The 26082-nt window shown below is 43.7% G+C and overlaps 1 protein-coding gene across 5 annotated transcripts; it reads left to right on the forward strand.

Annotated features, from left to right (window-relative positions):
• Positions 1 to 270: 270 nt before the first annotated feature.
• Positions 271 to 25752, forward strand: LOC109869397 (kinesin heavy chain-like). 5 transcript variants are annotated; one of them, XM_020459517.2, is made up of 29 exons: positions 272 to 847; positions 2257 to 2344; positions 2624 to 2697; positions 2980 to 3084; positions 3229 to 3277; positions 3391 to 3446; positions 3610 to 3697; positions 4298 to 4422; positions 5191 to 5295; positions 5609 to 5757; positions 6047 to 6195; positions 6909 to 7093; positions 7276 to 7344; positions 8994 to 9200; positions 9463 to 9609; positions 10054 to 10242; positions 10477 to 10594; positions 12025 to 12086; positions 12188 to 12297; positions 12467 to 12568; positions 12717 to 12777; positions 13144 to 13215; positions 13326 to 13430; positions 16219 to 16435; positions 18331 to 18496; positions 18625 to 18710; positions 23486 to 23513; positions 23668 to 23753; positions 23921 to 25752. In XM_020459517.2, exons 1-28 carry the CDS (start codon positions 719 to 721, stop codon positions 23744 to 23746), a joined length of 3120 nt encoding a protein of 1039 aa, XP_020315106.1. In that variant the 5' UTR covers positions 272 to 718; the 3' UTR covers positions 23747 to 23753; positions 23921 to 25752. The 5 variants fall into 5 exon arrangements, with proteins under 5 accessions (XP_031659877.1, XP_020315106.1, XP_020315104.1 ...); XM_020459515.2 differs by having other exon boundaries at positions 273 to 847; positions 12185 to 12297; XM_020459516.2 differs by having other exon boundaries at positions 273 to 847; positions 12185 to 12297; positions 18628 to 18710.
• Positions 25753 to 26082: the final 330 nt, after the last annotated feature.

Raw genomic sequence — 26082 nt, forward strand, 5'->3', positions numbered from 1 at the left:
TCCGGGAAGAATGCCTTCCTAGCAGAGAGAAGAAACAATCCAAACGACAAAACGTTCACAATTGAAAAAGCAACATAATTTACTTAAGTCTTGGTTGCATATGAAATCTTTCATTTATATATATATAGTTGAATCAAGCAGTTGATTCCATAAAACGGAATAGGCCTACGTAAATTACGTGGTGATGCTGCTGATAGGCTACATCCGGTGCCTGGATGCTGATATGGATGCTGAGGCGGGTACCACTTTAAAGGGAAGAGGCAGACCACGCCCTACGCTCCACACAGTAAAGCAGTCTCACCTTCAACCAGCCTGACCGACTGCCGCCATCTATCTGACAACGACGCATCTGAGAAAAACATCCGTGACTACGTCCATCTTTCAAGATATAGCCAGAGGAGGAATTTAGCAAAACATCTATATATTCTTACAAGGATGTAACCCATTGCGATTTTAATTAGAATTTACATGGCCTATTTTTGCTGCGACATGCTCGAAGCATCATTTTTGGCCTCTAAATTGTAGTTTATCTGTTGTCAACTGTCAAGCGTTACCTCTGAGTTGAAATATTGTTCTACCTTTAAGACATACGTTTAAGGACGTTTCTGGTTGCATCTTAGCAGATCGTTCATTCATTATTTTACGATCGACGGGCTGCAAATTGCTTTAATCTGATTCTCGATTAGTTTATTCTAACCCCATCCATTGAATTTGCGCAATGGCCGATGTAACCTCAGAATGTAATATCAAAGTTTTGTGTCGCTTTCGCCCCCTGAATCAATCGGAGATTCTGCGTGGGGATCAATTTATCCCTACATTTCAAGGAGATGACAGTGTCAACGTTGGGGTAAGGCGCTTTGTTTCTCATATGCTCATTAATAAATCATTAACCTGTTATAATTAACCTGTTATGTTTTCGTTTGGACTGCCAATAATAACAATGATTTGTGATTGAAATGAGGCCCTACCTGATTATTTACAATCGTTATTACTGTGTAGCCTAGCCTGTAAAGGCAAATGTGATTCTATTCAGTGCAGTCGGCTCAGTGTAGGCCCATTTCCTGGTCACGTTTTATTTTCTGCAGTTACATCGGACCCCATAAAATCAACACCAACTTACATGAACCTTTTCCCTGCTTAGGCTATGAATAACATACATGAAAACGGGCTGAACATACTACACGCCTATTTGGGTGATCAACCTAGCCTGTCTATAACACCAGTGTAATGAAACAGGCAGGGAGCAGGTCTCGAACCATCGACCTTCTAGCCCGAGGTCCGGTGCGCTATCGACTGTGCCGCAAAAGCATTCTCGTGCGGCAGAGTCGATTTCCGCGCTCCCAGGTTCGTTACACGATTGCTTTGATTATCGGGGAGATGTTCAGGATAAAACATTCAGGCTGCTGTTATTCCTGTTGTAATGAGTTGGTTCGTAGGTAATGACAATGGTACATTGGATGTATGTACAAGGAATGTAGATACTGTAGGCCTAAGATCAATGCCAGTACATAAAACACAGTGCCACTTAATCAGTCCCTCTTCAGACAGGCCTACTAGTCTTTATGGGTTGATCAGGGCCAGGACAGAGTGGAAAGAGATGGTGGAAACCTTAGACTGACCTCTTCAGTCATAATTCTTAACAAGTAAACAAGTTTGAAGGATCCTACATGCATTCTGAATGATTTCCATATTTGAAGACCTGCTGTGTTAAAATCCAGTCTGAGTCAAGCTCTTGGTTATGCGTCATCTGCTTCAGTCAATGATAACCTATATGACATCATTTCCCAAAGGCTTACATGACTAGCATGTGGTGAAGAGACAAGCAGGGTTGCATTCAAGATCACATCGTTGTGAGATGATTCTAAACCTTTTTGGTAGGCACGCAGATTAAATACTATGCCCTCCAAACTCTATCCTAGGATGTTTTGGAAACGGTATTTTTTCTCTACGGTTTTGGTACTTATTGTCTCTGACCTTTTTTCATCTGTCCCTTTAATTGATTCAGTGATTGACAAACATATCTTGCCTATCACTATCCATAAATAAGGAACCAAGAACAAACTTGATTGCATTTCCATTGTTTGTTTGTTTGGCATATACAGTATACATGAAATAACGATGCTAATTGGAAAGACAATTGGAGACAAGAAAATGTCCCTCGTTATGTCTAGGCTATATCTTGCTTCATCCTGGTCTGTGTAGTTACAGCTACCATTTTTGGTTTACAAAATTACCTAATGTCTTTGTGTCTCCCAGGGGCGGTCCTATGTGTTCGATCGGGTTTTTCCCACCAACACCACTCAGGAGCAGGTCTACAATGCCTGTGCTAAGCAAATTGTCAAGGGTAAGGACCAGATACGGTCAACAATGGCAGAACAACATCCACATGCAGTCTATGGAGGTGTAGAGAGAGAAAAGAGAAATCGACATGGGGTTTTGACTCATCAATTGATTAAACCAGTCGGTGACATCACACAGTATTACTTGCTGCCGTTGTTTCCCATAACTGTGTTCATATTAAATGTTGTTGGTGTTTTTCTTATTTTCAGACTTGAAGGCCTGAAGAAATTCTTTCATTTGTATAATTTCCTCAAATGATCTTGGTTTCCCTTTGTTTATATAGACGTGCTGGGTGGATACAACGGCACTATTTTTGCATATGGACAGACTGCCTCTGGGAAGACTCACACCATGGAGGTACAGTGGGAGGCATTACAATGATGAGGAAAACGAATATACATAATCCAGTATTTTAAAATACTTTTTATCTTCTTAAAAAGTGATGATCTCGCATTATGAAATAACTCCATAAATCAGCATAAATATGGCTTCAGTTTGGTTTCAATCAAAATGTAATACCCGGGATCTTGCTTTGGGGGCATTTGTACCCCGTCTGGTAAATCTTTTTGGAAAAACACTGCTTGTAATGATACGAGGATTTTAAACGCCAGAGACTGACTGCACAGTATGTCTTTATAGGGAAAACTGCATGACCCCAATCAGATGGGCATCATCCCCAGGATTGCAGAGGACATCTTCAACCATATCTTTGGCATGGATGAGAACCTGGAGTTCCACATCAAGGTTTGGATTCATCTCCATCTCCTCAACCAACTTTAGGATGATACCACAATGACTCAGTGGCAATAAGTATTGCTCTTACATGAAGCCACAGCATGTTTGACTTTTGATTGTGATTATCTTATCTTTTCTCTTTCCTCTTCTAAGGTTTCATATTTTGAAGTCTATATGGACAAAATTCGTGATCTCCTGGATGGTTTGTACACAGTTTACCGAAATGTTATATACCAAGTCCACATCCAATACCATTACTGAGCCAAATCTTCTTCAAAGACTGTCTGCTCTAAAGGTTATTTATTTATCTTGTAGTGACCAAGACTAACCTGGCTGTTCATGAGGATAAGAACAAGATCCCATATGTAAAGGTGGGTTTACCAAGGCCAACCATACCTAACTACCCCAACATCTGATAATAACTGTGCATTAGATTTTCCAATAAAAAAGGAGCATGCATATTCATTATTAACCCTTTATTATCTCACTCCTCTACCATCCCTGTCTCCCCCTTCCCCACTCCCTGTGATGTAGGGTTGCACTGAGCGCTTTGTGTCCAGCCCTGATGAGGTCATGGATGTCATTGACGAGGGGAAAAACAACCGCCATGTTGCCGTGACCAGTAAGCCTTCAGAATGTTTCATTCCACCACTATCCATCTAAGAAGATAATCCAGTGCCATGTTTTTCTGCTAGCAGGAGAGTTGCATGGTTAGTGAAGTGTCTGGTGACAGTTCAGCCATGTGACTCATTATGGCTTATATAGTATCACTTCTTCCCACTTGTATTCTACTTACAAGCACTATCTCTACGTATATGGAGGACCTTCTCAATTACAAGGGTCCAACTGGGTTTCTGCTGGCTAATGTAATGCTGACTCACTGTAGCATAGTCATAACACTGTAATGGGCTCAGGTCTGCTGATAATGAGTTGGTACTATAAGATAGGAGCAGCTTACTAACATGAGCCTTTATTCTGGGCACTGTAGGTCGCATCAGGAGAATGACTCCGATATTGGTCCTACCCTGAAATGGTTTTTATAGAGTACATTGCGTACTCTCATTTGCATCGTTTATCAGTGAGAAACTTGCATTATTGATCCAGAAAAACATTGATTCTGCCCATCAAAATAAACAAAACACACGTAAATCCCTTAATACACTATAGGCTTATTTTGTGCAAAGATGCTCATTCGACTCCATGTTGTTCTCTCTCCCCATAGACATGAATGAGCACAGCTCTCGCAGTCACAGCATCTTCCTGATCAACATCAAGCAAGAGCATACGGAGACAGAGCAGAAGCTGTGTGGGAAACTCTATCTGGTGGACTTGGCTGGTAGTGAGAAGGTAAGACCTGTCTGTCTGCCTGTCTGGGTTACCTGGCTGGGCTATGGTGAGAGAGACTATGGACCGCTAAAGCCATATCTCCTCTGTATACTCCATTGTAGCAGCATTTCTCCTCTGTATACTCCATTGTAGCAGCATTTCTCCTCTGTATACTCCATTGTAGCAGCATTTCTCCTCTGTATACTCCATTGTAGCAGCAGCAGCATTTCTCCTCTGTATACTCCATTGTAGCAGCAGCAGTATTTCTCCTCTGTATACTCCATTGTAGCAGCATTTCTCCTCTGTATACTCCATTGTAGCAGCAGCAGTATTTCTCCTCTGTATACTCCATTGTAGCAGCAGCAGTATTTCTCCTCTGTATACTCCATTGTAGCAGCAGCAGCATTTCTCCTCTGTATACTCCATTGTAGCAGCAGCAGTATTTCTCCTCTGTATACTCCATTGTAGCAGCAGCAGTATTTCTCCTCTGTATACTCCATTGTAGCAGCAGCAGTATTTCTCCTCTGTATACTCCATTGTAGCAGCATTTCTCCTCTGTATACTCCATTGTAGCAACATCGGCAGCAGCATTTCTCAGAACCAAGAGATGATGTATGGAGCTATGTCCACAAGGACAGATTTTAGTGACCTTTTAGTGACCTTTCCATGGGTCATTAAGTCACAGTCGGTAATTAAGTTTCTCCATCTCTCCCTCTCTCTGTTTCACTCTCTCTCTGTTTCTCTCTCTGTTTCTCTCTTTGTTTCTCTCTGGCTCTCTCTCTCTCTCAGGTCAGCAAAACCGGTGCTGCGGGCGCCGTCCTTGATGAGGCCAAAAACATCAATAAGTCTCTGTCCGCTCTGGGCAACGTGATATCTGCTCTGGCTGAAGGGACGGTGAGTCCAGTACACAGCCGTCCACCTTACTTATCATTCATCCCAGCACCTCCACACATCCATCCGTATCAACTTACTGCACATTCATCTCCAAGCCACCAACCCAACCCCTGGACCTGCTAATGAAGGTTCACAACTCGGTGCCAACCCATCTGAAGCCTAGTCAATGCCAACTCACTACTCACCACACACACCAATGCCAACCTTCTCCTGGCCTTACTCTGCCAGCAAGGTTAACTGAATGCTGCATTTGTACTCCTACTTCCCCTTCTCTTACTCACTGTATCTCTTCTTCCTCTGTTTTATTTGGCAGAAAACTCACGTGCCGTACCGTGACAGCAAGATGACCCGTATTCTGCAGGACTCTCTGGGGGGAAACTGTAGGACCACCATGTTCATCTGCTGCTCCCCCTCCAGCTACAACGATGCCGAAACCAAATCCACCCTGATGTTCGGACAACGGTAACAAACACTCAGCCCACTCTGTCTTCTCCCTACACTGATAATGTACTCATTTAGCAGGTTCTACACTCTGCTCACAGTTCTACTCAAAAACGGCCAATGTGTTATCATGTCCCTAGTCAAAGGATTTTGAATCAGTATTTCCTAAACCCGTATTCATAATCTATTGCTCCAGAATAAATATACAGTATATACTGTATAAACCTGTATTATATTATCCCCACTATAATGAATACAATCTGTGACTGCATCATCATGGCATTAACCCCCATTCACTCTACTTTCGCAGTGCTAAGACCATCAGGAACACGGCGTCCGTCAACCTGGAGCTGACGGCCGATCAGTGGAAGAGGAAGTACGAGAAGGAGAAGGAGAAGAACAAGACCATGAAGGAGACCACCCAGAGGCTGGAGGCTGAGCTCAACCGCTGGAGGAACGGTTAGACTTACTGAGAGATAAAAGAGTTTACTGGATTGAAACATTCTATAGGTCATAATTACATTTGATCCTTGTTAATTACAGTATTTTTCACAATGATGATGAATTTACAGTTGTAAAGGTATGCGTAACTGGCCGCACGGAAGTCAGGCGCAGGAGAGCAGAATTGGGTAGCAAACGGAGGCCTTTATTACGGCGAACAGACACCCGGCACTAAGAACAATAAACAAATACGGGTTGACATAACCTGGTGCAAACCAGTCTGATGTGCACAAACACGTAACAACAAACAATTTCACACACGGACAGGGGGGGAAACAGAGGGTTAAATACACATCAAATAATGAGGGAATGTAAAACCAGGTGTGCGGGAAAACAAGACAAAACAAATGGACAATGAAAAGTGGATCGGCCGATAGCTAGAAGACCGACGACGTCGACTGCCGAACGCCACCCAAACAAGGAGAGGAACGGACTTCGGCGGAAGTCGTGACAACAGTCTTAATATACTTTGCCTTGCAAAATGCTTGCCTTGCATATTCTTGATACGATGGGAACAAGGCACATCGTGTCAGCACACTTATGTTCCAGGAAAAAGCTTGTCTTAGCTTCTCTAGACAGATGAATAGGAAGTCCATTCTCTTAAGAGCTGACGTAGGCTGCTGACCCATCATCTCCTTTCTCCATCCTCTCCACTCTTCATGCTCCTCCAGGGGAGAACGTTCCTGAGACGGAGAGGACCACTGCTGACGTGGTGCGTCTGGAGTCGGTGGAGGAGCGGAGCCCCGTGTTGATCCTGGACAACGACACCTCCTCCATCGTGGTGCGTATCTCCGAGGAGGAGCGTCAGAAATACGAGGAGGAGATCCGCAAGCTCTACAAGCAGTTGGATGACAAGGTTAGTGCCTGTTCAAACACACACACACACACTCATTGGAGGGTGTGGAGATCTACACATGCACACACTGTATACAAACAAAACAAAGTAAACCTGTATCCTTTAAAACAAACAGTACAATGTCCTCAATTCATTTCCACCAGTAAACCGAGTGACCATAGTGTGTGCGCGTGTCTCCACAGGATGATGAGATCAATCTGCAGTGTCAGTTGGTTGAGAAACTGAAGGAGCAGATGCTGGATCAGGATGAGGTGAACTCTCTCGGACACACACTGTTCCCCTCTCTGTCTGTATCTATGTTCCCCTCTCTGTCTGTATCTCTGTTCCCTTCTCTGTCTGTATCTCTGCTCCCCTCTCTGTCTGTATCTCTGTTCCCCTCACTGTCTGTATCTCTGTTCCCCTCTCTGTCAGTATCTCTGTTCCCCTCTCTGTCTGTATCACTGTTCCCATCTCTGTCAGTATCTCTGTTCCCCTCACTGTCTGTATATCTGTTCCCCTCTCTGTCTGTATTTCTGTTCCCTTCTCTGTCTGTATCTCTGCTCCCCTCTCTGTCTGTATCTCTGTTCCCTTATCTGTCTGTATCTCTGCTCCCCTCTCTGTCTGTATCTCTGCTCCCCTCTTTGTATGTATCTCTGTTCCCCTCTCTGTCTGTATTTCTGTTCCCTTCTCTGTCTGTATCTCTGCTCCCCTCTCTGTCTGTATCTCTGTTCCCTTATCTGTCTGTATCTCTGTTCCCCTCTCTGTCTGTATCTCTGCTCCCCTCTTTGTATGTATCTCTGCTCCCCTCTCGGTCTGTATCTCTGCTCCCTTCTCGGTCTGTATCTCTGCTCCCCTCTCTGTCTGTATCTCTGTTCCCCTCTCTGTCTGTATCTCTGTTCCCCTCTCTGTCTGTATCTCTGCTCCCTTCTCGGTCTGTATCTCTTCTCCCCTCTCTGTCTGTATCTCTGTTCCCCTCTCTGTCTGTATCTCTGTTCCCCTCTCTGTCAGTATCTCTGTTCCCCTCACTGTCTGTATCTCTGTTCCCCTCTCTGTCTGTATCTCTGTTCCCCTCTCTGTCTGTATCTCTGTTCCCCTCTCTGTCTGTATCTCTGCTCCCTTCTCGGTCTGTATCTCTGTTCCCCTCTCTGTCTGTATCTCTGTTCCCCTCTCTGTCTGTATCTCTGTTCCCCTCTCTGTCTGTATCTCTGTTCCCCTCTCTGTCTGTATCTCTGTTCCCCTCTCTGTCTGTATCTCTGTTCCCCTCTCTGTCTGTATCTCTGTTCCCCTCTCTGTCTGTATATCTGTTCCCCTCTCTGTCTGTATCTCTGTTCCCCTCTCTGTCTGTATCTCTGTTCCCCTCTCTGTCTGTATCTCTGTCCAGGCATCTCTTGGCCACGCAAAGGTCTTCTTCACAAATGTATTGTGATTCAAATCTTGATTATCCTGAATCTAAACATGTTGGTAATATAGGTAGTATTTAGTGCGCTTTGTGTTATGGACACTAGGGGGAGTAGTGGTAGAAGTGACGTCTAATGGGGATTCAATGTCAGTGCATGTGCACTAGGTCTATACAGAAAGTAGTAGAATTATAACCAAGCAAACAAATAGCCTGGGATGCTCTACATATAATACCCAATATATGTGATAATTTGATACGTTTGACTGTATAAGCCATTTCCTACCCTTTCAGTTAGCCAACAAATCTCTTTCAATAGATCAGTTGTCATAGCAGCAGGGATGACTCTGCGCCAGTTCTAAATCTAGGCCATCTGTGTGTGCCTTGTGTGTGGTTGTGTACTGTATGTGTACTGTGTGTGAATATTACTTATATTGTGTGTTGTCTGTATACTGTGTTCCTACATATGATCATGTTTGTGAGGCTGTGTTTATGTGATCGTTATCACTCTCTCTGTCTCTCCAGCTGCTGGCATCTTCTCGTGGGGATGGGGACAAGGTGCAGGCAGAGCTGGGTCGTCTACAGGTGGAGAGCAGCTGTGCCAAGACAGAGGTGAAGGAGGTGCTGCAGGCCCTGGAGGAGCTGGCCATCAACTATGACCAGAAGAGCCAGGAGGTGGAGGAGAAGGGCCTGCAGAACCAGCTGCTGGCCGACCAGTTGGCCCAGAAGATGGTGGGTCCACAGGGCATAGAAATACATGCCATAGAGTGTACAGAAAGGGCATAGAAATACATGCCATAGAGTGTACAGAAAGTCTACTATGAACTTCTATAAAGTCTTGTATGGATTCTTTACTCTACTTGAAATTACCAGAGGTCTGTCAACGTGGTGGCATTACTTAGCTGACATTTTTGCATAAGTAAATCTGTAGCCTATGTCTCTCGTTTATTCCACTCATCCCTCCCTCCCTCCTTCCATCCTGTCTGCTGTGCAGGCCAGTCTGATGGAGCTGGAGGCGGAGCTATCTCACATGCAGGAAGTGAGTGGTCAGCAGAGGAAGCGCATCGCTGATGTCCTCAACGGCCTGATGAGGGACCTAAGTGAGTTCAGCACTATCGTGGGCAACGGGGAGATCAAGCTGGTGAGTTAATTACATCTAATACTGCTCTCCTCTGGAACTGCTGAGTGGTAGAACAATTAGGTAGATTAGTAGGAGAGGAGGTTGGTGAGGGAAGGACAGCTCATAATAATGATGGAATGGAGTGAATGGAATGGTATGAAACACATTGAAAACCAGGTGTTTGATGTGTTTGAGACCATTCCATGCATTATGTTCCAGCCATTACAATGAGCCCTACCTCCCAATTTATAGTGCCACCAGCCACCACTGATGGGCAGATAGAGAGGTTTTTGTATACAGTATACTCTTCAGCTTAGGAGCCACCGCCCCATCATTAAAATCCACCCTGTCCGCCCCTTTCTCATCCCTGCATCTCTCTCTCTCTCTGTGTACCTTTCTTTCAATCCCTCTCCCTCATTTTCTCTAATCTGTCATTCTCTCTCTCTCTCTCTCTCTCTGCTGTAGCCGGTGGAGATCAGCGGGGCGATCGAGGAGGAGTTCACGGTGGCCCGTCTCTACATCAGTAAGATCAAGTCGGAGGTCAAGTCCATGGTGAAGCGCTGTCGCCAGCTGGAGAACCTGCAGCTGGAGTGTCATCGCAAGATGGAGGAGACAGGCCGCGAGCTCTCCTCCTGCCAGCTCCTCATCTCACAGGTCAGCCTCCAGCTCTACTGGGCACCTCAGTATCAACATCACAACTTGCTAGAATGACTATACACAGCATATGTGTAGAAATACATAGGGTATGTTGATACCGTGTATACATACAGTAGATACACTATGAAAACATTCTTCCCTCATGTCATTGACAAACTTTAGAGACTTTGTACATTTTCTAAACTGTATAGATGGGAGTGTGCTGAGTGACTCTGTTTGGGGTGTTCGCAGCATGAAGCCAAGATCCGGTCTTTGACGGAGTACATGCAGAGTGTAGAGCTAAAGAAGAGGATGCTGGAGGAGAGCCACGACTCCCTCAGCGAGGAGCTGGCCAAGCTGCAGGACCAAGGTAACACATCGCTATATACCTGTACACACCCTCCACCCTCACTTCAGCCAGGCTACAGGACCAAGGTAACACATCGCTATATACCTGTACACACCCTCCACCCTCACTTCAGCCAAGCTGCAGGACCAAGGTAACACATCGCTATATACCTGTACACACCCTCCACCCTCACTTCAGCCAAGCTGCAGGACCAAGGTAACACATCGCTATATACCTGTACACACCCTCCACCCTCACTTCAGCCAGGCTACAGGACTCAGGTAACACACCTATACACACCCTCCACCCTCACTTCAGCCAAGCTGCAGGACCAAGGTAACACATCGCTATATACCTGTACACACCCTCCACCCTCACTTCAGCCAAGCTGCAGGACCAAGGTAACACATCGCTATATACCTGTACACACCCTCCACCCTCACTTCAGCCAAGCTGCAGGACCAAGGTAACACACCTGTACACACCCTCCACCCTCACTTCAGCCAAGCTGCAGGACCAAGGTAACACATCGCTACATACCTGTACACACCCTCCACCCTCACTTCAGCCAAGCTGCAGGACCAAGGTAACACACCTATACACACCCTCCACTCTCACTTCAGCCAGGCTACAGGACTCAGGTAACACACCTGTACACACCCTCCACCCTCACTTCAGCCAGGCTACAGGACTCAGGTAACACACCTGTACACACCCCTCACCCTCACATCAGCCAGGCTACAGGACTCAGGTAACACACCTGTACACATTATCCACCCTCACATCAGCCAGGCTACAGGACTCAGCTAACACACCTGTACACATCATCCACCCTCACATCAGCCAGGCTACAGGACTCAGGTAACACACTTGTACACATCATCCACCCTCACATCAGCCAGGCTACAGGACTCAGGTAACACACCTGTACACATCATCCACCCTCACATCAGCCAGGCTACAGGACTCAGGTAACACACCTGTACACATCATCCACCCTCACATCAGCCAGGCTACAGGACTCAGCTAACACACCAGTACACACCCTTCACCCTCGCATCAGCCAGGCTACAGGACTCAGGTAACACACTTGTACACATCATCCACCCTCACATCAGCCAGGCTACAGGACTCAGGTAACACACCTGTACACATCATCCACCCTCACATCAGCCAGGCTACAGGACTCAGGTAACACACCTGTACACATCATCCACCCTCACATCAGCCAGGCTACAGGACTCAGGTAACACACCTGTACACATCATCCACCCTCACATCAGCCAGGCTACAGGACTCAGGTAACACACCTGTACACATCATCCACCCTCACATCAGCCAGGCTACAGGACTCAGGTAACACACCTGTACACATCATCCACCCTCACATCAGCCAGGCTCATGGACCCAGGTGGGAAAACATATCTTATAGATCTCTTTCTATGTTACAGATAACTCTCTGCTTGAAGAGAAGGATGGAGAGAAGGGTGAGACCGAGGAGGGTAACGTCAAGGTAAACAAGGATTCCAATAATGCTAAACATGTCACCCAGTAATGACTGAAATAAAATGAAACCGGCAGTGTGATTTTCCTCATTGTTCGGTGGTTCAGAAGGTTCCTCGGCAGCAGGGGGAGGAGTCTCACCGTGGTCTGCACCACATGCAGATGGCCCGTCTCCGGGATGAGATCAATGAGAAGCAGAGGATCATCGATGACCTCACTGAGTCAGTGTCATCAGAACTACTGGAAGCCTCATCATTTATGTGCCATTGATGAGATAAAACAAAACAATGATGAAAACATTCACTTCAATTTTAAAAACCTTCAACATTCAACTTTTTCTCTCTCTCTTTTATTAAACATTATATTATTATCGGTCTTTCTCTCTCTCAGTCATAACCAGAAGCTGCAGATTGAGTTGGCTCAGGTGCTTGCCGACTTTGACCGTCTGAAGAGCGTGGACAGCAGCAAGAGCGAGCGGCTGGAGGAGCTGTCGTAAGTCTGAACACACACACACACACACACACACACACACACACACACACACACTGACACAATGTGAACTCACTTCACAGTTTAACAAAGTTAAGAAATGTGTTCTGATTTTGATGTTGCTGATGAGGATGTTTCCTCTTCCTGTCAGATTTCTACATGAGCGCCATGAGCAGACCAAGCAGGATCTCAAAGGGCTGGAGGAGACTGTCGTGAGTGGCCCTCTCTCTCTTACCCTCCTTTTCTTCCTCTTTCTCTCCCTCATTCCCCCTATATCCCCTTTCTTGTCTCATCTCCCTCTTTCTTCTCTCTCTGCTTTAGCTCTTATTTTCTGCACCTTCTCCCTCTTTCTTCTCTCTGCTTTAGCTCTTATTTTCTGCACCTTCTCCCTCTTTCTTCTCTCTCTGCTTTAGCTCTTATTTTCTGCACCTTCTCCCTCTTTCTTCTCTCTCTGCTTTAGCTCTTATTTTCTGCACCTTCTCCCTCTTTCTTCTCTCTCTGCTTTAGCTCTTATTTTCTGCACCTTCTCCCTCTTTTTCCTTATTTGACTTATTTTCTTCTACATCTTTGTTTTTCAGGCCCGGGAGCTCCAGACCCTCCACAACCTGCGCAAGCTGTTCGTTCAAGACCTCACGTCGCGGGTTAAAAAAGTGAGTGAGAGATGGAGAAAGAAAGACAGAATATAACCCTATTAATAACTATGAAGGGTACAAACCCCCCTTTCCTCTCTCTCTCTGTTCCTCCCTTCATTCTTACACAGAGTACCGAAATGGAACCTGATGATAGTGGGGGGTCTTGCACCCAGAAACAGAAGATTTCCTTTCTTGAGAATAACCTGGACCAGCTTACAAAGGTTCACAAACAGGTGAGAGCCTCACAGGATAGTCGTGTTGTCTGACTTGTTTTGATAAAGTAAAACATAACCAGAAACCTCTCTCCAGCTCCAAGTGTGAACACCTCACAACCTAGCATCGTCCCTTTCCCCCTTGCACAGTCAACTCTCTACCCTTCCCACTGGGCACAGATGGGAATTCAACGCCTGTTCCACATTGGTTCAATGTCATTTAGTTGAAATGATGAGGAAACAACGTTGATTCAACCAGTTTGTGCACAGTGGGTTGGCTCCTCTTGGCTCTGTTCCACTCACTCTTTTTTCACCTCTTGTCCTTGTGCTGTTTTGTGTGTGTGGGCATGGATGTGTGTTTGTGTGTATGTGTGTGTCTTTGTGTGTTTGTTTCATGGGTTTCTGTTGTTGTTGTTATTATTGTTGTGTGCATTGAGAGCACACCCTGCAGATGATGGAGTGTTACGGACAGGTACAGGCCCTCGCTTCTCCTTCGGCTCCATGCATCCCTTTTCTTCTTTATATTTTCAACCTAAAACTTCCCTCTGCTTTGGGCACTATCCATTAGGCTTCTACAGGGACACAAACGGCTCCATGCTTCTTTAACACTCTTTCTTTGCATGCAATATTTTTTGATGAATCTGAGAGATGTTTGAAAGAGAAAAAGAGTGAGTTGTATGTGAATGTGAGTGCCCGTGTGATACAATACTCACAAAGATGTTGTCACGTGTTATCTGACTGGTTTTGAGCTGTTTTAGTCTGGCATGAACCAAAAGAAGAGGAAAGGTTTCACAGTATATTTACTAGAGGTCGACCGATTATGATTTTTCAACGCCGATGCCGATTATTGGAGGACCAAAAAAAGCCGATACCGATTCATCGGACAATTACATTTTTATTTTATTTTATTTGCAATAATGACAATTACAACAATACTGAATGAACACTTTTATTTTAACTTAATATAATACATCAATAAAATCAATTTAGCCTCAAATAAATAATGAAGCATATTCAATTTGGTTTAAATAATGCAAAAACAAACTGTTGGAGAAGAAAGTAAAAGTGTAATATGTGCCGTGTAAAAAAGCTAACGTTTAAGTTCCTTGCTCAGAACATGAGAACATATGAAAGCTGGTGGTTCCTTTTAACATGGGTCTTCAATATTCCCAGGTAAGAAGTTTTAGGCTGTAGTTATTATAGGAATTATAGGACTATTTCTCTCTATACCATTTGTATTTCATATACCTTTGACTATTGAATGTTCTTATAGACACTATAGTATTGCCAGTGTAACAGTATAGCTTCCGTCCCTCTCCTCGCCCCAGGGACACATCGACCACAGCCATCCTCGAAGCATCGTTAACCATCGCTCCACAAAAGCCGCGGCCCTTGCAGAGCAAGGGGAACAACTACTTCAAGGTCTCAGAGCGAGTGACGTCACCCTGCTAACTAGCTAGTCATTTCACATCGGTTACACCAGCCTAATCTCAGGAGTTGATAGGCTTGAAGTCATAAACAGCTCAATGCTTGAAGCACAGCGAAGAGCTTCTGGCAAATGCACGGAAGTGCTGTTTGAATGAATGCTTACGAACCTGCTGCTGCCTACCACTGCTCAGTCAGACTGCTCCATCAAATATCAAATCATAGACTTAATTATAACATAATAACACACGGAAATACGAGCCTTAGGTCATTAATATGGTCAAATCCGGAAACTATCATTTCGAAAACAAAATGTTTATTCTTTCAGTGAAATACGGAACCGTTCTGTATTTTATCTAACGGGTGACATCCCTAAGTCTAAATATTACTTTTACATTGCACAACCTTCAATGTTATGTCATAATTATGTACAATTCTGGCAAATTAATTACGGTCTTTATTAGGAAGAAATGGTCTTCACATAGTTCGCAAAGAGCCAGGCGGCCCAAACTACTGCATATACTCTGACTCTGCTTGCACGGAACGTAAGAGAAGTGACCCCTATTTCCCTAGTTAAAATAAATTCATGTTAGCAGGCAATATATATACTTGTGTATTGATTTTAAAGAAAGGCATTGATGTTTATGGTTAGGTACACATTGGTGCAACGACAGTGCTTTTTTAGCGAATGCGCTTGTTAAATCATCACCCGTTTGGCGAAGTAGGCTGTGATTTGATGAGAAATTAACAGGCACCACATCGATTATATGCAACACAGGACAAGCTAGATAAACTAATAATATCATCAACCACCTGTAGTTAACTAGTGATTATGTTAAGATTGATTGTTTTTTATAAGATAAGTTTAATGCTAGCTAGCAACTTACAGTGGCTTCTTGCTGCACTCATGTAACAGGTAGTCAGCCTGCCACGTAGTCTCCTCGTGGAGTGCAATGTAATCGGCCATAATCGGTGTCCAAAACTGCCGATTACCAATTGTTATAAAAACTTTAAATCGGCCCAAATTAATTGGCCATAGATTAATCGGTCAACCTCTAATATTTACCTTTGAATGATATCATGATTTTATGCTAAGGGATATGAGAGAAGAAACATTTAAATTCAAAATACTTATGTGATACAAGATATTCAGAGGACACAAAAATATTGAAAGAAAAGTATCCAGTCTCCTCTCCTTCCCTGTTGTTAATACAATCTCCTTTTCCCCTTTATTACCCAGTCTCATCCCACCCCTCTCTTACCTTATCCATCCCTGATCAATAAATATTCAGGCAACAAATCTCTCTTCCCTTGTGTCACTCTTATTTCTTTTCACTTCCTCTCTTCTCTCTCTCTCTCTCTTTCTTTCTGTATTTCTCTGTAGCTGGTTCGTGACAATGCAGATCTGCGCTGTGAGCTTCCAAAGTTGGAGAAACGTCTTCGGTCTACTGCTGAGAGAGTTAAGGCCCTGGAGACGGCACTGAGGGACGCCAAGGAGGGCGCCATGATCGACAGGCGTCGCTACCAGCAGGAAGTGGACCGCATCAAAGACGCCATGAGAACCAAGAACACTCTGAGACGCCCCCATGCAGCACAGATCGGTAGCGCACCCACCCCAAATACAGTTCTACTGACTGTGCTGACGTGTCCTCTGTTTATGGATGGAGAGCTTCATAGACAGTCACCGATAAATAGAATACATGATCGGAATGACACAGAACATTTTGAAAATAAAATAGGCGCTTAGACATGGGTCAAATATAGCTATTTTAAGTAACAGGTGGTATATACAGTGCCTTGCGAAAGTATTCGGCCCCCTTGAACTTTGCGACCTTTTGCCACATTTCAGGCTTCAAACATAAAGATATAAAACTGTATTTTTTGGTGAAGAATCAACAACAAGTGGGACACAATCATGAAGTGGAACGACATTTATTGGATATTTCAAACATTTTTAACAAATCAAAAACTGAAAAATTGGGCGTGCAAAGTTATTCAGCCCCCTTAAGTTAATACTTTGTAGCGCCACCTTTTGCTGCGATTACAGCTGTAAGTCGCTTGGGGTATGTCTCTATCAGTTTTGCACATCGAGAAACTGAAATTTTTTCCCATTCCTCCTTGCAAAACAGCTCAAGCTCAGTGAGGTTGGATGGAGAGCATTTGTGAACAGCAGTTTTCAGTTCTTTCCACAGATTCTCGATTGGATTCAGGTCTGGACTTTGACTTGGCCATTCTAACACCTGGATATGTTTATTTTTGAACCATTCCATTGTAGATTTTGCTTTATGTTTTGGATCATTGTCTTGTTGGAAGACAAATCTCCGTCCCAGTCTCAGGTCTTTTGCAGACTCCATCAGGTTTTCTTCCAGAATGGTCCTGTATTTGGCTCCCTCCATCTTCCCATCAATTTTAACCATCTTCCCTGTCCCTGCTGAAGAAAAGCAGGCCCAAACCATGATGCTGCCACCACCATGTTTGACAGTGGGGATGGTGTGTTCAGGGTGATGAGCTGTGTTGCTTTTAGGCCAAACATAACGTTTTGCATTGTTGCCAAAAAGTTCAATTTTGGTTTCATCTGACCAGAGCACCTTCTTCCACATGTTTGGTGTGTCTCCCAGGTGGCTTGTGGCAAACTTTAAACAACACTTTTTATGGATATCTTTAAGAAATGGCTTTCTTCTTGCCACTCTTCCATAAAGGCCAGATTTGTGCAATATACGACAGATTGTTGTCCTATGGACAGAGTCTCCCACCTCAGCTGTAGATCTCTGCAGTTCATCCAGAGTGATCATGGGCCTCTTGGCTGCATCTCTGATCAGTCTTCTCCTTGTATGAGCTGAAAGTTTAGAGGGACGACCAGGTCTTGGTAGATTTGCAGTGGTCTGATACTCCTTCCATTTCAATATTATCGCTTGCACAGTGCTCCTTGGGATGTTTAAAGCTTGGGAAATCTTTTTGTATCCAAATCCGGCTTTAAACTTCTTCACAACAGTATCTCGGACCTGCCTGGTGTGTTCCTTGTTCTTCATGATGCTCTCTGCGCTTTTAACGGACTTCTGAGACTATCACAGTGCAGGTGCATTTATACGGAGACTTGATTAAACACAGGTGGATTGTATTTATCATCATTAGTCATTTAGGTCAACATTGGATAATTCAGAGATCCTCACTGAACTTCTGGAGAGAGTTTGCTGCACTGAAAGTAAAGGGGCTGAATAATTTTGCACGCCCCATTTTTCAGTTTTTGAATTGTTAAAAAAGTTTGAGATATCCAATAAATGTCGTTCCACTTCATGATTGTGTCCCACTTGTTGTTGATTCTTCACAAAAAAATACAGTTTTATATCTTTATGTTTGAAGCCTGAAATGTGGCAAAAGGTCGCAAAGTTCAAGGGGGCCGAATACTTTCGCAAGGCACTGTATATCTGTTTAAAAAAAAACATAATTTACCTCTGTATTGTAATACTGATTGATTGGCCTCTGTGTTACCATGCAGCCAAACCAGTGCGCCCGAAGCAGCTGCCAGTGTGCTCTCCTACCAACCCGTTCTACACACATGTCAGTGAGCCGGCCAACACCTACTGTAATGCCCTGTTCCAGAGTGCCATCACAGAACAGACCACCGTACCTAACTCTCAGCTCAGCTCCGTCCAGACAAACATGTGAGTCCCATCTCACACACTCATATTTATATAGATCAATCCTTTAAGTGAATTTAGCTTTGAATAGTTTACTTGTATTGGTGTGTTATTAGACTCAGGAGTGACTGTGTTCTATTGTCTATGTTAAGCAGAGTGTCCACAGGACTGGGCAACAGAGCAGTCAACCCCACAGACATGCTCGAGTCTTACCCACTCAACATAGACAGGGATAACGGTGAGTACCAGAGCCATACAGTTCACCCATCACCCACACCAACAGTTCTGGTTTTTACTGTATATTACATTTTACCGTGGTTAAAAGCTTGTAATTAAGTAATTGAATGTCAGAAAAAAATATAGTAAAAAGTTTAGACACACCTTCTCATTCAAGGGTTTTTCTTTATTTATTAAAACTATTTTCTACATTGTAGAATAATAGTGAAGACATTAAAACTCTACAATAACACATGTGTTTGAGCCAATCAGTTGTGTTGTGACAAGGTAGAGGTGATAATCAGAAGATAGCCCTATTTGTTAAAAGACCAAGTCCATATTATGGCAAGAACAGCTCAAATAAGCAAAGAGAAATGACAGTCCATCATTACTTTAAGACATGAAGGTCAGTCAATCAGGAAAATGCTAAGAACTTTGAACGTTTCAAGTGCAGTCACAAAAACCACCAAGCGCTATGAAACTGGCTCTCATGAGGACTGCCACATTAAAGGAAGACCCAGTGACCTCTGCTGCAGAGGATAAGTTCATTAGAGTTATCAGCCTCAGAGATTGCAGACGCATCTCAACATCAACTGATGAGCTAAATGACATCTATGTTCGCTTTGAGGCAAGTAACACTGAAACATGCATGAGAGCATCAGCTGTTCCGGAGGACTGTGTGATCACGCTCTCCGTAGCCAATGTGAGTAAGACCTTTAAACAGGTCAACATTCACAAGGCCGCAGGGCCAGATGGATTACCAGGATGTGTACTTCAAGCATGCGCTGACCAACTGGCAAGAGTCTTCACTTACATTTTCAATCTGTCCCTGACTGAGTCTGTAATACCAACATGTTTTAAAGCATGTGCCCAAGAACACTAAGGTAACCCACCTAAATGACTAACGACCTGTAGCACTCATGTCTGTAGCCATGAAGTGCTTTGAAAGGCTGGTCATGGCTCACATCAACACCATTATCCCAAAAACCCTAGACCCAATCCAATTTGCATACTGACCCAACAGATCCACAGATGAGGCAATGTCTATTGCCCTCAACACTGCCATTTCCCACCTGGGCACTGCCCCTTCCCACCTCAACACTGCCCTTTCCCACAAAAGGAACACCTATGTGAGAATGCTATTCATTGACTACAGCTCAGCATTCAACACCATAGTGCCCTCAAAGCTCATCACTAAGCTAAGGACCCTGGGACTAAACACATCCGCCACGCTGATCCTAAACACGGGGGCCCCTCAGGGGTGTGTCCTTTACTCCCTGAACACTCATGACTGCAAGGCCAGACACGACTCCAACACCATCATCAAGTTTGCCGATGACATAACAGTGGTAGGCCTGATCACTGACAGCGATGAGACAGCCTATTGGGAGGAGGTCAGAGACCTGGTCTTGTTGTGCCAGGACAACAACCTCTCCCTCAACGTGATGAAGACAAAGGAGATGATTGTGGACTACAGGAAAAGGATGACCGAGCACGCGCCCATTCTCATCGATGGGGCTGTAGTGGAGCAGGTTGTGGGCTTCAAGTTCCTTGGTGTCCACATCCTCAACAAACTATCATGGTCCAAACACACTAAGACAGTCGTGAAGAGGGCACGACAAAGCCTATTCCCCCCCAGGAGACTGAAAAGATTTGACATTGGTCCTCAGATCCTCCAAGGTTTCTATAGCTGCACCATCGAGAGCATGGTTGCATCATTGCCTGGTATGGCAACTGTTCGGCCTCCGACCGCAAGGCACTACAGAGGGTAGTGCGTACGGCCCAGTACATCACTGGGGCCAAGCTTCCTACCATCCAGGACCTCTATACTAGGCATTGTCAGAGGAAGGCTCTAAAAATTACCACCCTAGTCATAGACTGTTCTCTCTGCTACCGCACGGCAAGCGGTACCGGAGTACCAAATCTAGGTCCAAAAGGCTTCTTAACAGCTTCTACCCGCAAGCCATAAGACTCCTGAACAGCTAAGGTCTACCAGACCCATCTTTTACGCTGCTGCTACTCTCTGTTTATTATCTATGCATAGTCACTTTAACTCTACCTACATGTACATATTACCTCAACTACCTCGACTAACCAGTGCCCCCGCAGATTGACTCTGTTCCTGTACCCCCTGTATATGGCCTCGCTACTGTTATTTTACTGCTGCGGTTTAATTATTTGTTACTTTTATTTTCTACTTATCTATTTTTTTTTACTTAACACTTCTTTTTCTTAAAACTGCATTGTTGGTTAAGGGCTTGTAAGTAAGCATTTCACTGTTGTATTCGGCGCATTGGCCTTCATGGTCCAATTGCTACAAAGAAACCACTACTAGAGGACACCAATAATAAGAAGAGACATGCTTGGGCCAAGATACACAAGCAATGGACATTAGAACGGTGGAAATCTGTCCTTTGGCCTGATGAGTCCAAATCTGAGTCCAACCGACGTGTCTATTTGAGACGCTGAGTAGGTGAATGGATGGTCTCCACATGTGTGGTTCCCACCGTGAAGCATGGATGAGGAGGTGTTATGGTGTGGGGGTGCTTTGCTGGTGACACTGTCAGTGATCTATTTAGAATTCAAGGCACACTTAACCAGCATGGCTACCACAGTGATACACTATCCTATCTGATTTGCGCTTATTGAGACTATCATTTGTTTTTCAACAGAACAATGACCCAACACACTTCCAGTCTGTGTAAGGGATATTTGACAAAGAAAGGGAGTGATGGAGTGCTGCATCAGATGACCTGGCCTCCACAATCACCCGACCTCAACACAATTTTTTTTTTTTTTTTTTACCTTTATTTAACTAGGCACGTCAGTTAAGAACAAATCCTTATTTACAATGACGGCCTAGGAACCGTGGGTTAACTGCTTTTTTACCTTGTCAGCTACGGGATTCGATCTAGCAACCTTTCGTTTACTGGTCCAATGCTCTAACCACTAGGCTACCTGCTGCCGCAATTCCTAACCATCTTTAGCAATTGAGATGGTTTGGGATGAGTTGGACCGCAGAATGAAGGAAAAGCAGCAAACAAGTGCTCAGCATATGTGGGAACTCCATCAAGACTGTTGGAAAACCATTCCAGGGGAAGCTGGTTGAGAGAATGCCAAGAGTGTGCAAAGATTTCATTAAGGCAAAGGGTGGCAACTTTGAAGTACTTTGTTTCACACTTTTTTTGGTTACTACATGATTCCATATGTGTTATTTCATAGTTTTGATATCTTCGCTATTATTCTACAATGTAGAAAATAGTTTTTTTTAAATCCCTTGAATGAGTAGGTGTCCAAACTTTTGACTGGTACAGTATATACAGTGTATTCAAAAAGTATTCAGACTCCTTGACTTTTTCCATGTTTTGTTACTTTACAGCCTTATACCCTCTTGAACCTACATACAATATCCCATAATGACAAAGCAAAAACAGGTTTTGAAAATTTTAGCAAATGTATAAAAAATATTACATTTACATAAGTATTCAGACCCTTTATTCAGTACTTTGTTGAAGCACCTTTGGCAGTGATTACAGCCTAAATTCTTCTTGGGTATGACGCTACAAGCTTGGCACACCTGTACTTGGGGAGTTTCTCCCATTCTTCTCTGCAGATCCTCACAAGCTCTGTCAGGTTGGATGGGGAGCGTCGCTGCACAGCTATTTTCAGGTGTCTCCAGACATTCAAGTCTGGGCTCTGGCTGGGCTACACAAGGATATTCAGAGACTTATCCCGAAGCCACTCCTGTGTTGTCTTGGCTGTGTGCTTAGGGTCGTTGTCCTGTTGGAAGGTGAACCTCCGCCCCAGTCTGAGGTCCTGAGCGCTCTGGAGCAGGTTTTCATCAAAGGTCGCTCTGTACTTTACTCTATTAATCTTTCCCTCGATCCTAACTAGTCCCCCAGTCCCTGCCGCTGAAAAACATCGCCACAGTATGATGCTGCAACCTTTATGCTTGTCTTTTGGAAAACTCCAAGCAGCCTGTCATGTGCCTTCTACTGAGGAGCGGTTTCCATCTGGCCAATCTACCATGATTGGTAGAGTGCTGCAGAGATGGTTATCCTTCTGGAAGGTTCTCCAATCTCCACAGAGGAACTCTGGAGCTCTGCCAGAGTGACCATCGGGTTCTTGGTAACCTCCCTGACCAAGGCCCTTCTCCCCCGATTGCTCAGTTTGGCTGGGGGGCCAGCTCTAGGAAGAGTCTTGGTGGTTATTAACTTCTTCCATTTAATAATGATGAGGGTACACTGTGTTCTTGGGTACCTTCAATGCTGCAGACATGTTTTGGTACCCTTCCCCAGGTCTGTGTCACGACACAATCCTGTATCTGAGCTCTACGGACAATTCCTTTGACCTCATGGCTTGGTTTTTGCTCTGACGTGCACTATCAACTGTGGGACTTTATATAGACAGGCATGTATCTTTCCAAATCATGCCCAATCAATTCAATTTACCACAGGTGGACTCCAAGTTGTAGAAACGTATTAAGGATGATCAATGGAAACAGGATGCACCAAAGCTCAATTTGGAGTCTCATAGCAAAGGGTCAGAATACTTATGTAAATTGTTGCTGATATTGATATTTAATACATTTGCTAGAATTTCAAAAAAACTGTTTTCCCTTTGTCATTATGGGGTATTGTGGGTAGATTGCTGACAATTTTTTTATTTAATACATTTTAGAATAAGGCTGTACCGTAACAAAATGTGGAAAAAGTCAAGGGGTCTGAATAATTTCCAAAGGCACTGTACAGTATATACACACTAATCCTAACTATTCCCTGTTATATTCATGAACAGGAAACACCGTAGACATCAATGACAACAGGTAAGCATATCAGCGTCTCAATTGTATATTTTAAAAGCATTACAAAGAGACTAATATTACTCCCACTTCTACCTCTGTTACTGTATTATTACTACTACTACCAGTGCTACTTCTCCCACTCTACAGTACTGAACAGTGTAGTGTGTGTCTGCAGGAGTGATGGGCACTGTGGCAGTGAGGTGGAGGACCCAGGCAGACTATACATCATTCAGCAGGAGACTGCTGCAAGTTAATGCCATGGTAACTAACGTGCACGCACACAGGCGCACACACACATTAACTCTCTCATCAGACGCATTGTTTACATTCACAACAAATGATGAATTCAATATACATGTTGAAGGATGAAATCCTACTCCTTGTTTGAAATGCATCTCCTAACGACCTATTTCCTTTTCTTTCCACAGATGACCAAATACTGTATTCAGGACCGCTCCCATATATTTGCATGCAGCCGTCTAGCTTCCCTCCCCCTGCACCCATACCTGGCCATGGATTCTCCCCTGTAGTCCCAAGCTCAGCCCCATGCTCCCAATGCCGACCACCCTCACACTCCTGTGATTAGAACACATCGTAATGTATACTCCTGTAGAGGTATTGACCAGCACTGTTTCTGTGTATGTACAGTTCCACTTTACTCGACAGTGGCATCATAATGCTGACCTATAGCACCGTCATAACCATGCCCTGGCGCCTCTCCTATAAGACGTTATGCCAGCCTACAACAAAGGATCTCACTCTGCATGTTGCCCAGCTAGCTGAGTAGCCAACTAAATCTGTGCATGTTTCATGACAGTGTTACTCAATTTGCTTTAAACTGTCATGAACCACCACGGTGGCATTGACAGATGTCATGTCGAGTTTATGATGCTGTTGTATTAGCTGTATGATGTCATTGTCCAGTCAGTACTGAGGCATGTGGAACTCAGCCATGCCCAATGCCCTTTAGAGTCTAACCCAGCCTTAATAATAATGACAGCTGATTTCACATGATCATAACATTCAGTCATGTGTGTACATATATAGAAGTACAGTATCTTGTGTATTTACTACCTCTAGATCTACTGATACAACTTATCAACTTAAATCATTATTCCAACATGTTGTTATATTAGTGGATTGTAAAGGCAGTGAAGGGAGCTGTTATGTCCTGTCAACTGATTTGTTTGTACAAAGATTCCTCCTCCTTAACATCATGAAGTAAGGTATGATGTTATTGATGAGATAGTCACATCTCTATTTTAAAATGGTACCCCTTCTACCTGCTCTGTGTATTCTGTAATAGGGCACAACATCCTGCCAACATTTCCCAACCCCTATAAAAAAAAAAACATTATTCAATATACCACAAAACACCTCCTGGACGTGTTTTTAAACTGCTCCCAACCGAGCTGCCACCAGTATGGGGTTTGAAAGCATTTTATTTGATTGTAACAGTGGCATGTTAGTAATGGCAGCTTACCAATGTGAACTTTACATGGTCCTATGCTCTGCTGTGTTTTCTCAGTCAGAATCCTGATCAACCAATCGGGACAGAGAAAACCAGCAGCTGCTGGAGCTGTGATTGGGAGACCAAGGTCTTTTGACAAGTACTATACAGTAGAGTTGGTTCACTAACTAGCCGGACTGTACAGTGTTTACTTCAGGTCTATCTAACAGACACTATGACCTAGAATTTGGCCTACTAATGACTGACACCTACATCACCTCAGGATCTCTGATTGATAACAGTGTGTTGTGGGGCCAGGGCCACTTATATCTTTCAAATCCTTTTGGCTGCATAATTGCTAATTACTGAAGAAAGTGATGAGATAAAGTAACAGTTTGAAAAACTCATTATCCCCTCCACTTGGATAAATTAAAGACTGAATTATTTCAAACCAGACCTGCCCCCAACGATTATTTAGATTCCCATTTGAGGTCATTTTTGGATGTAACAAGTTTGAGAAATTGTACCAGTTATTCGACTGTCTGACTTTAGCATATCTAAAATATGTGATAATATTGTTAAACTTGTAAGAATAACAGCATATCATTATGTAGTAAAATTAAAAAATGACACACATAATATTACTTTGTTAGGGAACCATAATGTGTACTGTATGTATTTATATATTTCTGTAGGCCTATATGCTCATTGTGTGATTCATCGTGCGACATGCATATTTTTGTATATACTCATTAAAATATGTGAATCATTATGTTGTAGTTGGCAGAAAATAAACCCTTACAGAAATAAGTTCATAGAAGAAAATCATGTCCAAAGAATCATTGTGTTGTGAAAACTTTTGGACTGTGTATTGTGTGAGTGAAGACTGTCTGAATGGTTACTGAGTGAGTGCACAATACAGTGCATTAGGAAAGTATTCAGACCCCTTGACTTTTTCCATATTTTGTTACGTTACAGCCTTATTCTAAAATGGATTAAACAGTTTTTCTTCCTCATCAATCTACACACAAAATTAGAAAATGTAGCAAATGTATAAAAATTGTATCAATTAAATATCACATTTACATAAGTATTCAGACCCTTTACTCATTACTTTGTTAAAGCACCTTTGGCAGTTGT

Source organism: Oncorhynchus kisutch, linkage group LG24 (genome assembly GCF_002021735.2).
Source record: "Oncorhynchus kisutch isolate 150728-3 linkage group LG24, Okis_V2, whole genome shotgun sequence".
Classification (NCBI taxonomy): domain Eukaryota; kingdom Metazoa; phylum Chordata; class Actinopteri; order Salmoniformes; family Salmonidae; genus Oncorhynchus; species Oncorhynchus kisutch.